This window comes from Pollicipes pollicipes, unplaced genomic scaffold (genome assembly GCF_011947565.3).
Source record: "Pollicipes pollicipes isolate AB1234 unplaced genomic scaffold, Ppol_2.1 Scaffold_3447;HRSCAF=4054_pilon_pilon_pilon, whole genome shotgun sequence".
In the NCBI taxonomy this organism is placed as follows: Eukaryota; Metazoa; Arthropoda; class Thecostraca; order Pollicipedomorpha; family Pollicipedidae; genus Pollicipes; species Pollicipes pollicipes.
Genome location: NW_023596297.1, coordinates 35,848,993 through 35,862,641, shown reverse-complemented (window position 1 = coordinate 35,862,641; position 13,649 = coordinate 35,848,993). Strand labels below are relative to the sequence as shown.

Below are 13,649 nucleotides of genomic sequence, written 5' to 3'. Positions count from 1 at the left end.
GTCAGAGGTCGTCTTGCATCTATTGGGGACCAATTGTACATTGCGGGACTGTATTTCGGCCAGCGATCACCAGCACTGAACCATGAACCAGGGCGATAAAAGGTTACTGTTAGAATGTGCTTAGAGCAAAGGCATTCGGGTGCCTTCCTGTGATTGTGTTACCCTTTTCTGGCAGTTTTCTGTCCCCGGTCGCCATACAATTGAGTCATTGACCGTCCTGCTGGTTTGTAGTACCTTACTGAGCTACCGCAAGAAGACGCTATCAAAGGTGCTACAGACGGCGCTGAGAGCGGCCCACAAAACACAGATGATGGTACAAGCACCTTGATTTCCACCACGCGGTCGATGCATGAAAGAGAAAACGAAACGTTATGCGGTGCGGGTTTCATGCAAAAAGTAATCTACTTTCAACATATCAGGAGACTTTAGCCGGGTAGGGTTATTAAGCAAGCATGATTTATAGTGAGAGGTCTCGACGTTTCGAAGTCATGCTCATGGTCACGAGTGAATATCAGGTTTCATCGTTGTTTAACGGGTGCCTCCAGGTATTTTAAAGGCCGATTATTTTCGGGCAAAAAAAGCCAGAAGCTCAGTGGTTTTCTTTCTTATGTGAAGTGGAAGCAGAACCGATGCATGATGGAATAGCAAGCTGTCCCCCTCCAGTCGGCGCTACATTTCGGAATGCAGTCCGGTTGCGTGTTCTGAACTGACATGAGCCACATGAGTACTTGTGGTTTCAGTATATCAGACAATCCCATTTTACCAGTAAATGCTTGGAGCAGCTTTCGTCAAGCGAGTGAGGTGTCTATGATTACGTGACCAGCACACGCCAAGCACGTGTTTTTGATAAATACGGGCAATAGACGACATTCGACGCCGATCCCCGAGCCTTGACGCAGGTTGTCTGCGCTCCTTTTTGGGACCGGGACAGACATACGAACCTCATAATTCGCGCCTTATTTGTGTAGCGGTGCTTCATGAAATGTTGAGGCACACTTACACACAATTAAACCTTTATATTTCCAGACTTTTTGAGATGACTATCCCGGTTTTTACAACCCACTCTAGTTCCATAAATTCATGGCGTTGCTTACTCCTCATTTTTAGTTCTATACCTATCATCCTCTGTACATCTTCCATCGGCTGGAAACAAGACACTCAGAGACTTGCATTTAATCTTGACCTTTGGTGCAGATAGAGTCCGAGACCTCGTTCAGTGCGGACCAATGAGAACAGGGTTGCACATATAAGTTAAAAAGAATTCCCGAAATCTCGCCAAAATTGCTTTCCATCTCACATGCCTTCCACGCGTGGTTTTCCTTTCTGACGCAAGGGGTCGCGTCGTGTACGCCGCCAGATTCATCCATTCTGCCAACGGCAATTCAGCTAACTTTTTACACTGCTTTGCATGACGAATCTCGGCAGCTGACACGAACAACATTCCTGAGACAGGCCAACCCTGTCATATAACTCGTGGCGGCTTAAACCACGCTGATGCGCGGCCGTTCTTGTTAACACGAGGACTGTGGACGCTTTCATAGTAATATTATCCATGTTATGAAAGAATCCCTGAAATTTTGGACCTGTCTAAAGTAACATTATCCATACCATGAAGGAACGTCCAAAATCTTAATTTGCTAATTTTACAAACAGATAATTATGCTCTGGCCTACCAAAGGCGGCGGCGTAATCAGATGCCATCGCAATCCCTGGTATTTGTTTGATGCTGCAGTGATGTATTTTGTCTGAGATAAGTCAGTTTGTCGCTAATATCCGTTCTTGATAAGGCTGTCTGTTTTCGTTGCACCACTTTGTTAACTACTGTACTAAGCCTGCTCGCAAGCACCTTTGCCACAATTATGTGTGCTGCGTCAAGCAGCATTATGGGTCGTGTCTTACAGTGCATCCGACCTTTTGTTAGGCTCAGCCCTCTGACACAGGACACGATCAATAGAAACAGCCGTCTTACACGCTCACTGCTGTTTCGTTGCAAGTGCGAGCTGTATTTACCGCTGGACGACGAACCCGAGACCGTTTGCAAACCGGTAGTGCAGTACGGATACACCCATCTTGCCTCATTTCTGTGCTATACGCTGATGCTATGAGCGGCTGAGGCTAGGAGCTGTCCCAACAATAGATGCAACATGCATGTGTCGGTTCTCTATCGGGCTGAATCATCCGTTCTTCTTTACATTGACTGATAAGTTCCAAGTTGCGATGAAAAGAATCTCATCTGTTCGAATTTATTCGAATTTGGAATCCGAGTCCCAATCCCAGTCCACCTACCCCAGGATACGACTAAAAACTCATGCGAATCCTCAAATCCGGTTGTCGCCCGTTTTGGGTGTAACGCCTCACTTTCATCACTGGCCTTCACCCTTCAATCGATCGAGCACATCGGGGCAGAAAGCGGTGCTTTCGGCTACAGCCAAACTGCGCACCCATCCCGCTCTTTAAACTGAGCTTTCACGGAAAGTGGCAAGGGATAATCCGTCGCGGGACGGCCTGTATCGAATTCGGGAGGCCGCAGCTCTCGATGGCGTGCTCTTGGGCTCTGCTGAGAAAGCGATGCGCGGCTGGGCGGACGGCCTCTTTCGGCGCCGCGCGCGGAGCGAGGACCGCCAGCTCCGATGTCCGGCCGGACAAAACCCCCGCTCCATTGTCTGGCGACCCTTTAAACTCGTGGCGCCCCGGAGTCCGCCCCCGCGTCTGCCGGCCGCCCGCCGCGACCCCGGCCGAGCGGCCACGTGTACACAGCTGGCGGCGGCGGCGCGCTCCGCAGAGAGACGCCGCGCGCTGTTCGCTCTCGGTTCAGGGCGCTAAGCTGGCTGGCAGCGTTTGTAGACGATGGGCAGGCTGAGCGACGGAAGGCCCAAAACAGGTGGTTCAGGTGAGTCTTTTCTGATCCAGTTATGTTCCTTGGAGACCCGTGAGTCGGTGCCGCTTCTCGCCTCCGAAGTGTTGACGAGGTAAACGAAGTAGCTAATCGAGTGGTTATATGAGCGCGTGTTCATTCCAGTTGTTCAGTATTTGGCTCAATGTTATTCAGACTTCCGGGTTGTGCATCTTGGGGAGCTTCTGACGATTCCTACTGACGGTGGTGGCGCGATGACATACCGACGATTCGATGATGATTATTTCATGATCAATGCCTGGTCAGCAGTCATTAACATAGCCGTTAATGCATATTACGGGAAATACGCCATTTACATTATAATAACTTAGATACAAACCCCGAACGGGAAAGTGACAATAGTTTGCAAATGCTGTCACGCACGTTTTTAGAACATGTGTAACAGAGACATGCAAGCGGCTGCGCTCTTAACAATTAAAATCTGATATAGACACAATTCGTTACACAATCTGATAAGCTACCCTACATCTACCTGCTTTGCCACTGGCCTGCCACTGTGAAAATAACAGGAGCGCAGCCAGAGCTTTGGCAAGGTTGGCAAAGGTTTGACAAAGGGCCTCCTGATAGGAAAAGACCACCCAAATATATATATATATATATATATATATATATATATATATATATATATATATATATATATATATTGCACACCTTATCTTCTATAACTGGAAAATAGGTCACCTGCTACCGCGATATCAATTCTGCCCTTAGTTTACAGCAACTGAACTGACAAAATCGCGCGTTAAATGACCGCATGAAATAAATCGCCTGCGCTCCTCATCTCACTGTGGCCCAGTGAACTCTTTTAAATCGATAGAACTCAGGAACTTTGTCAGAATCTTTATCTAGGTTTTATAGAAATGGCAAGGGTTCCGCGAATGCAAATTGAAGATCAAAATGGGCCAGCCAAGAAGTCGCATTAAAATGGCCAAGTCATCTTTGCCTGGATATATTCAATATTCAGTCAGAATCGATTAGCGGTACAAATTACGTAACGTAGTTTTGGGCGTACGCCCTCGCATGTCATAGAAAAAAACTCGACGTCAGACGTTGCAGTCTCCTTAGGCTGCACGGGGTTGGCCCGGTGGCTTATACCAGGCCGTGGCCAACAGGTGGGCGAAAATAGTGATCCATCTGAAAGAAGTACCTTTGAAAGCTTTTAGACTCCAAATCGTACATTTAGAGATACTCCGGGAGTATATTTTACCTGTGCGGTTTTTAGATTGATGACAACAACCTGTTGGTCTTTACAGCACCGCGAAATGGTGTTGAAATCTGGTTGTGGAGCTGGAAGAGTAAAGGTAAACTTATTGTTGTCGTGTTTCTGTAACTGTTAATCTGTCCAGAGGACATCTTCAAAGTTTTAAAAAAGATTCGCCCAGTGTTATCTTTGATCTGCATGAATTAGTTTTAGAAGACATTCAAAAACATTTTATCATAGTCATTGTTGCGCACTCGGCGGCCGCCCCCTGGCGTTACATGCAGTGGCCAGCGCCGTTCGGTTTTACGAAAACTGCGAGCCAAGCCATCGCTATCCTTGCGCTCCGAGATCACGGCCGTGTCATTGGGGCTTTGTGAAACACTCAGCTGCTGAGGCTATATGGCGCCGCCAGCCTCTCACCCTGGCGGAAAGGGCGGGCACCGCGGGGAATCGACCCCCACACCTTTGGTTTTCCAGACGCGCAGTGGTTAACGCGGGAGAGTAAACTGGTACATTATCGGCACCCGGTGCGCAGGCTGAAACATTTTGATGGTATTTGTTCCACCAGTCGCTTCTGCAAAATAATGGACGTTCTCAGGGAAACTTGGGATGGCCTTGTGCGTTTTAAACTCATTTCGACCCACTCCACTCGGCCCTAATGAGACCCTTTATTTTTTCCGGTAAAGAGGCTTCCTCGAGTACAGCACTTCGGAGCACATTGTTGTTCCCGGTCAAGGGCTGAAGGGCCATTCTTTCGCACCGCGTTGTGTATTCCGGTCGTTATTTTGGCGACACGGGCGGCATGCTCTGGCCGATCAGCAGATCCTTAGAAGGATACATCATATGACATTGGTCCGCTCCCTGACGCGGGGGGTCCTCTGATCCGCGCAGTTGACCCCGGATAACCGCACGAACCGTCAGTAATGCAACAGGATTCCTGCTCACCGCAGGTGGTCGAATAATTAGCACATAGACTCCTGTTAGGCTTAACGGGCCCATACTGGAATAGAGTTGGAGGACCCAACGTTCGGTACAGGGGCCCTGACTAGCACAGGACTATTCTTTTATCTTAATGTGAGCGCCCATCCTAAGTTCTTGTTTCCTTCCGTTCTCAGAAGGCCCCGACCAACGCAAGAGGCCCTCTGCCATTTGAGCTCCCGCCCCCGTCCCTGTTGAACAAATCTTCCCCTGACCGATTCGAGGCCTCTTGTTGATACAGAATGCCCTGTTAGACATTGTGGGCCCCTGAATGATACAGGGATCCGACAGATATAAGGCACGTCCTGGCGTTGTCCCTGTTTGGGAAATAGACCCCTAGAGCTCAGACTAACACGGAGCTGACTGTTCGTTGTTCGTTATCTCTGGCCGAAATAGAGGAACGCTTTGTCTCAGGGGTCCCTACCGGTGCAAGAGGTCATCATACTGGCATTTGAGATCACAGCTCTAAGGGCGGGGGTCCTTAATTTTTTTCCACAGCCAACCCTTGGAACCCTACAGCCGTCCCATCGGGCCCCTGACCTTTGGTCTCGAGAGACACTTTGGCCCCTTTTCGGACCCCCTCAAGCACCGCTCCTCCTCGGGGCCACTTGCTGCCACAGGACCTCGCAGTGTGGCCCCTACCCGACACAGGAGCCCTCATTGTGTCAAGAACCCCGAACATTGCAAATCGCGGACCCCGGCCCCATTTCCGCTTGGAAAATGGGTCTCAAGGGCTCAGACGGACATGGGGTCGACTGTTCGATGTTTTTTATCCCTGACCGACGTACAAACCCGCATGATCTCAGGGGTTCCTAAAACGGTACAAGAGAAACTCTGACAGATGTTTCAGGCTACGACCGTATAAGCCGGGATTCTTTATGCAACCTACAGCCAATCCTTCGAGCCCTTATGCTCTCCAGCCTGGCCTTTCACCATTGTCGGTTCCGGTGGGCCGCCCTTTGATGAGGCCCTCTTCGGGCCTCATCAAACACTTCCTTTGGTCGGTTCGGGGCCCTCACGAGCACAAGGCTCTCTGTTAGGCGCTATGGGCCCCTGACCGATACATGGCCTCCGACCAGCGTAAATCACTGGCCACGGCTTTATAGCTGATTGGGAAGTGGGTCCTCAGGCCCATACCGACACGGAGCCGACTGCGTGGCATGGTGGTACCTGACCGACATATAGGCCCACATCGACCCAGGAGGTGCCCGATCGGCGTAACTGGCCCTCTGACCATTATTTGGGGGCCCGTCTTCGCAGGTCTGGGCCCTGAATAAGACTGCGACCAGCCCTTTATGCTCTTAGACCCTCCGAGCGGGCCCTTGATTGCCAGACCAGGTGGGCCTCTCTAGGCTCTTCGGGTCTCCTCGAACACCGCCCTGGGCGACTCGGGGCCCCTTGACAACATCCCGCTAGGCGCTGTGGGGCTCTGAACAACGTAAATCACTGGCGTAAATCGTTGGCACAGTAAGACCTCTGGCGCAAAAGTGGCCTTGGATCCCTGTTTTCCAACATTAATACGCTAATAGAGGCCCCGGTTGACCCATATACAGCTTCAAACACCTGTACTTCATGCCTGCAAGCCTGCGGTCCCGTGCGACGATATCAATTCTTCCTGAAGTCGCGCAGCCTCACACCGCCTTCACACCATGTCTTCCTGATGTGCGGCTCACGGCGAAAACAACAGCTGCCGCGCGTGCATCCGCGCTCCAAATCCGCCGCCAAGATAACCCACGTCGATTCCCGACAATCCCCTGTTACGTAACCCCGCCGATCCGCCAGCCGGCCCGCTCCCACGCGTCCGCGGCGGACCGGCACCTGGCTCTGGCTCGTTCAGAACACCGCCTGACACTGCAGCTTCACCATGCTGCTGCTGCCGCTGCTGCTCCTGGCGCTGGTGTCCGCGGCTCGTAGCATTGTGCTGCCGCCGCCAGCGCCGGGCGACAACCCCGCCGCCATGGTGCTCGTGCAGGGCGCTGATGTCTACCCGGAGCAGTACAAGGAGCTCGGGTGAGGTGGGCCATGTGCCTGTGGTTTGCTCGCGGCGAGATGGATTGGGGAGGTGTCATCTCGTTCCTGTAAAACACCTATCTTATCTCACGCGCGGCCAGGGAAGTGGTTAGCGCCAAGAATTCTGTTCATCGTTCACGCGTGCTTACGAACTTCTCTTGCCCATATCTCGACCAACGTTGTGAATATGTTTCGGACAGTCTCAGTTTTTACGTAGATAGGAACGTCAGCGTCATGCAAATACACCCAGGTTACCAAATTACTGTTTCAGGCCAGAAATGTGACATCACTTTACTTCTTCAACGCATGGCAGAAGCCAACATATCCAGCCCACATAGGATGAAAGTAAACTGGAAATTCAACACATCATTCCCAGAACTCAGCACGTGCTTTGTGACCTCTTTTCACCAAAATGTCGATCACATCGAACGTAGAGGCTTAAAAAAGTTCCGCAGGTACAAAACTTGGCTGTGATATGCGATTGAAATGTGACTTACGAAACTCTTCGATCCTTGAGCGGCTGCCGCACGTTATTATGGAGTCACCAGGTCATTTCAAGGCCATCTGGTCTTCTGCTGAAGTGCTTTGGAGCGTTGCGCGCCGTGGGAAAAAAAGGCAGGCTGCATCGTTCATTATGAGACTACCGAACATATCCTAGACGCGGCAAACCTTGCATAAAGCACAGCATACCTTTTGCGTTGTCCACAAACACATCTCAGCATCGCTTTATCCATATATCAGCCGCTTACAGCGTTTTATGAATATTTTCACAAAGGCCTTGATCTTGCAAGCGCTATACATTATCCGCTATGTGAGGATTGCATAAGCTGCCTGACGAGTTATAATTCAGAAGATAGAACGCATTTCTCACCTACAACAATAATGGAGAAAATAGACAGTACTGTGTGCGAGGATAAAAGTGATTCAAATGCACCGCTACCGGCAGCGCTCATACAGCATACGAGAATGTGCCAAAAAAGTGATATAATGTTTAGCCCTTATTGAGAAAATACTAGAATGAGTGGACATGCTTTGGGAAGCAGCCCGTGTGAGGCAGCACATAGAAGCACAGGTCACAACACAAAACATGCTCATCGGAGCTTATCCGCCATAAAGTTGTCTCTTAACACGCGCTCGGGTGGGCGATCAAAGTGGCCCCCGAAGGTTTTACCAGAATGGTTTCTGAACGGCGCAGTGTAGCCGCGCCAAATTTTGGATAGCTGTAAACAATGAAATAGAGGATCGTTTGTCATCAAGACTTTAGATGTACCTTGTAAGGTTGCTGACCTATGGCCGGGAAAAATCAGGACATGGTTTCAGCGAGGGTAATTTTTAGGGAATCGTTCAATTTGATCCAACAACGGAGTGTTAGGCGAAGCCATACATCTCTGAGATACTTTCTTAGGCAACACAACAATTGAGTGAACAAACTACATTGACCTACCCGGGCACGTGTTAATAAACTTTTGAAGCATGCCTGTCCCTCCTGATTTAACATTCACGCCGTTTAAACCAATTATCATCACAAGCAAACAACACTTCGGCGCGGCCTGAGACATCCCATGTCACTGGCCATCCTGACCTCGTACAGCCCGGCAAATCATTAGACACCCTCGCGTCTTGCCTTGAAGTCTGGCCATCCTGACCTCGTACATCCTGACAGATCACCAGACAGCCTCGCGTCTTACCCCGCAGCCTGGACATTCTGACCTTACACGGCTTGACAGTTCACCAGCACCCTCGCGTCTTACCTTGCAGTCTGGCCATCCTGACCTCGTACAGGCTGACAGATCACCAGACACCCTCGCGTCTTACCTTGCAGTCTGGCCATCCTGACCTCGTACAGGCTGACAGATCACCAGACACCCTCGCGTCTTACCTTGCAGTCTGGCCATCCTGACCTCGTACAGGCTGACAGATCACCAGACACCCTCGCGTCTTACCCCGCAGCCTGGACATTCTGACCTAGTACGGTCTGACAGTTCACCAGACACCCCGGCGTCTTACCCCACAGCCTGGCCATCCAGAACGCCACTGACTCGCCACTGTGGGTCGGCATCGCGGAGGGCTTCCTGAACAACTTTCCGAACCCGCTGCAGATCAGCGCCGTCATCTCGACCGTCATGCAGGACCTGAAAGAGGCCGGCATGCCGGAAGAAGTCGACGTGTTCATAGCCGCCCACAGCCTGGGCGGAGTTGTCGTGCAGGGTAAGACTGACGACTTCTTCGGACTGGAGTCGAAGCTGAGTGGTCGTTGGATAAGCGCCGTGAACATTGTTCAGAGTTTTGTGGTGAGTCGGTGACATACAGCTGGTAACAGACAACAGAACGTAAATATCGTGTAGAAATATGTTGGTCGATAGAAATTGTTTTCTCTACACGCACATTAATTCATTCAAACTGCCTCCATGGTTGACCTATCGGGGTCTCTCTCTACGCCTAATCTGCCCCGGGTTACCCGTATACCCGTAACCCAAATGATCTTCTTTTGCATCCAACTGATCGTGATTTCGCGGGTCTCGTACTTGGATCCTCGATTTCGTACTTGGATCCTCGATTTTTCGAACGCATGTGACCTCCCACTCCGCGTAGCACTCGGCGCGACCCCGACGCCGTTCAGTACGAGCCTGACCCCGACCACCACTGCCCTGACCCCGCCACTGCCTCAGGATACGTGGTCTCCAACGCGGCATCTCTGCGGGGCTTGATGCTGTTCGGCTCGTACCTGACGAACCGGCCCCTGGCCGAGTTTCCGCTGCCCGTGCTCCACCTGAGCGGCACGCTGGACGGCGGCCAGGCGCGCCCCACCCGCATGGCCGACACCTACGCCGAGCTCATGGCGATGGAGGTACAGCTGACGACCCCCATGCGGTGCTGAGTCTCGGGACGGCAAATTGTGGGGTGGTTGCGGCGGCTGACAGTGGTTGATAAGCAATAAGTTGTATTGGGGTATTCCACGTCCCGCCTGCGTGCGATATGAGCAGCACTTGCTTATAAAAGTGCAAAGCGTGTGCAAAAATAGCGGGAATTCTGTAGTTTTCCAGACCCGGCTGCATGATAAACAGGAGTGATTAGAGCATTCATATATCATATATCTTTTAACAAAACGACGCTTTGAACAGCCCAAGAGCGTTACTCCTTGCTTTGCCCGATCCACAAACCCTGTTCCTCTTCGCCTGTTAAGTAGTCTCCTCCCCTTCCTCCACTGACGTGACCCCTCCTCAGCCACTGATGTGACCCCTGCCTGCCTTTGGCGTGACCCCTGCCCGATCTCTGACAAGACCCATCCCCGTCTCTTACGTGACCCCTCCCCGCCTCTAACGTGACCCATCTCGCCTCTGACGTGACCCCTCCCCGTCTGTGTCGTGACCCATCCCCGTCTGTGACGTGACCTCTCCCCTTCCAACTCTGACGTTACAGCCCCCTCCGTCTCTGATGTGACCCCTCCTCGGCCTCAAACGTGACCTCTCCCGCCTCTGACGCGACCTCGCCGGCAGCCCGAGCACGACTGGGCGCCGCTGTTGAAGCCGGTCATTCTGCTGGAGGGCGTCGACCACGCCCACTTCTTCACCGGCGACATTCCACCAAGCGTGGCCGAGCACGACATCCTCTCCGAGCTAGACGCCGACGCCGCGCGCCAGATGCTCGCCGGACGCTGCGCCGCCTTCGTCGCGCTGGTGCAGAACCGCACGCTGGCCGAGGACAGTCGCACCATGCTGCGCACCGATTATAATGCGACGGGGGCGTTTCTGGCGCCGCTGTACGAGCTGCAGCGTCAGGAGGCGGACGGCGAGCGCTCGGAGTGGGCGGCGACGGCCCAGCGGTACCTGCTAAACGTGGCGAACGAGTCGGTGACGGTGGCGATCGAGAGCAGCCACGAGCCCGACCTGTCCACGTTGGAGCATCAGCACACGACAGTGAACGCCACCGGTGGGTGATGCGAAGGGCGTGGGGGGGGGGGGGGTAAAGCGACTTGACGGGTAGAGGTGGGACACGACTCCTCGTGATGTACTGAGTGAGCATACTCTTGAAGTGAGATACGTAGAAAGCTACCAAAACCTTGAACAGATTCGCGTGCTTGCAGACCAGTTTTCTGGACTGCAGTAGGGTTGGGTTTGCTAATGATGCCAAATAATTTTTATAGCTCATAATTCACTTAAGCTTGGTGCGATACCAGAATCACCGATCTTGCAGCAGGTCGCGTGAGTAGCATTCATCCTTGCAGCAAAGATATTCGAAGGCCTCAATGGGAAATCCTTGTGCGATGAAATGAACGTTTTCGTGTGCTAGTGTTGAAGTTTAAGCCACTACTTTTGCATTTTTGCAGCGCGAGATCTGCATTACGCAACTTAGCCCAATAATAAATTAGCCCTACCGATGCCAAAAAGTTTGTTGCCAATCGTTCATCCGGCTGTGTCCTTCACCTGACTCGGGCTCATCAGGCTGTGTCGTTCACCTGACTCGGGCTCATCAGGCTGTGTCGTTCACCTGACCCGGGCTCATCAGGCTGTGTCCTTCACCTGACGCGGGCTCATCAGGCTGCGTCCTTCACCTGACCCGGGCTCATCAGGCTGTGTCCCTCACCTGACTCGGGCTCATCAGGCTGTGTCTTTCACCTGACGCGGGCTCATCAGGCTGTGTCGTTCACCTGACTCGGTCTCATCAGGCTGTGTCGTTCACCTGACTCGGGCTCATCAGGCTGTGTCGTTCACCTGACTCGGTTCTCAGGCGATACCTCGGCGAACATCTCCATCTTCTCGTCTGTGGAGCATCCGCTGGACCCGGTGGACGCCTCGCCCAACTCGCATACCAGCTCCGAGATCGCCGTCAAGATGGTCTCGCAGGAGCTGGTCGCCTCCGTCTTGCCGGCCGGCACGTTCGGGCCGCGCCGTTCCTGCCGCGACGCCAACCAGCTGGCACTGGACACGGCGCTGGCGGCGGCACCCGACACCGCCAGGGAGCGCTTCAGCCGGCGCGGCCACCCTGCCGTCCTGCTGGACGACCACATGGCGCTTATCGGACCGCTCTGGGTGCAGGAGCGGCTGCGGCTCACCTACGGCACGGACGGCGTGCAGGTGCAGTCGGTGGCCATCGAGACGGCCGTCGACTCGCCCTTCTTCCCCGGCAACCACTACTGCAAACTGCTGTCGCCGTCGCGGGCGCTCGAGTACGTGCTGATTGACGGTCTGCGGGGCACGCAGCCGTGAGGCGGTGCCAGCATCGCGTGCATTGCAGGTCAAACGGGTCGTGTTTTGCGAGAGACGAGGCGTCATCTGAAACAGTCATTTCCGTGGCGTGATGTACCCAGCTGCGTCATGTGTTAAATTTTGTGGAGATAGTACAATATGCATACATGAACGTGTGTGGAATGAAAAGTAGTCTTGTCTGCTCATGTCGGTCACATAAAAGAATCAAATAAAATATTTGCTATGAACCCGGTACCCAGGGATAAATAAATACCTTTTCTGTTATTTACATAATTTGAAGCCGTCTTGATGGTCACATGGAACCAAATCTTTTAGAAACCGTTGCAATATGACCCTAAATGCGATACACCACAAAAACAAAGCTAAATAAAATGCGATGTGGCATAACCATCAAAGCATTTTAGTTTTGGAGTTTATTTGCACAAAAGTATCATTTACTGGCCATCAAACACTGAATGATAGTTGAGACTAACTAATAAGTCATGAGATACAGGCATGCTTAACATGACTAGCCTAGAGGAGTGCGGTTTCCTCTTCAGCTTTGGAGACTATGCCTCCTAACTGGGGATGTTGTTTCCTATTTTCGTTTATCATTTTTTATCCATTGTTTCTCATCAGTCATAATTTTTACGGTTCAGCCCACAAAATTAGTTTTCAGGAACTACACTCCTGCTCCCATCTCTGAAAAGAAAGTGCGTTAAATTCAAATCTGGGGAGAAAACTGTTCTAAGTGCATTTTGGAGGCAGGCTTGGTCATTTTTCTTCCTACAGTCATTCGTGGTGTGTAAGGAATATCACTTTAGAGGTCGCAAAAGGGCCAGCGAAATCGGACAATGCTAATAATCAATGTTAGCGAAATTACAATGCAAAATCAGACAATGTAATGTCACCCACCTAATAAAATGTGCCAAAATAACTATGACCGCAATAACGGTTATTTGCAAACAAGTTCAGAAAGAGGCAACTGGTAAGGAAAGACAAAGGTTTAAAACGCTACCTTGGTCTAGCGACTATTTTCAAAAAATGCGTCAGCTACATTATGCCGTAAATTTTATTGAGCACGCTTCTCGAGAAATAGCGCACGTTATCGACTCTTCAGTTACAAAAGGTGGATTGGATTATCACCAAACACCAAAGGGTAAGTGCGTATAAAACGGCAATACCCGGGGAGTTTGAAAATTTTGGGATGCTTTAGCAAATCCTTTATGGAGTTATTCTTTGACGCCGTGACCTGGAATGTAGGAACCCGAGGCGCAAGCCCTCCCCCAAATTACAGAGCATCAAGTTCAAGTGTTTATTTCCCTTTCGGCCCACTTGATGACGTCCATTTCCTGGTAGC

General features: G+C 51.5%; 1 protein-coding gene across 1 annotated transcript; it reads left to right on the top strand.

The window, feature by feature from the left end:
• The first annotated feature begins 6,952 nt into the window (after window positions 1-6,952).
• Window positions 6,953-12,559, top strand: LOC119092739 (uncharacterized). Its single transcript, XM_037215717.1, has 5 exons — window positions 6,953-7,103; window positions 9,118-9,311; window positions 9,773-9,951; window positions 10,601-11,033; window positions 11,832-12,559. Exons 1-5 carry the CDS (start codon window positions 6,958-6,960, stop codon window positions 12,308-12,310), a joined length of 1,431 nt encoding a protein of 476 aa, XP_037071612.1. The 5' UTR covers window positions 6,953-6,957; the 3' UTR covers window positions 12,311-12,559.
• Window positions 12,560-13,649: the final 1,090 nt, after the last annotated feature.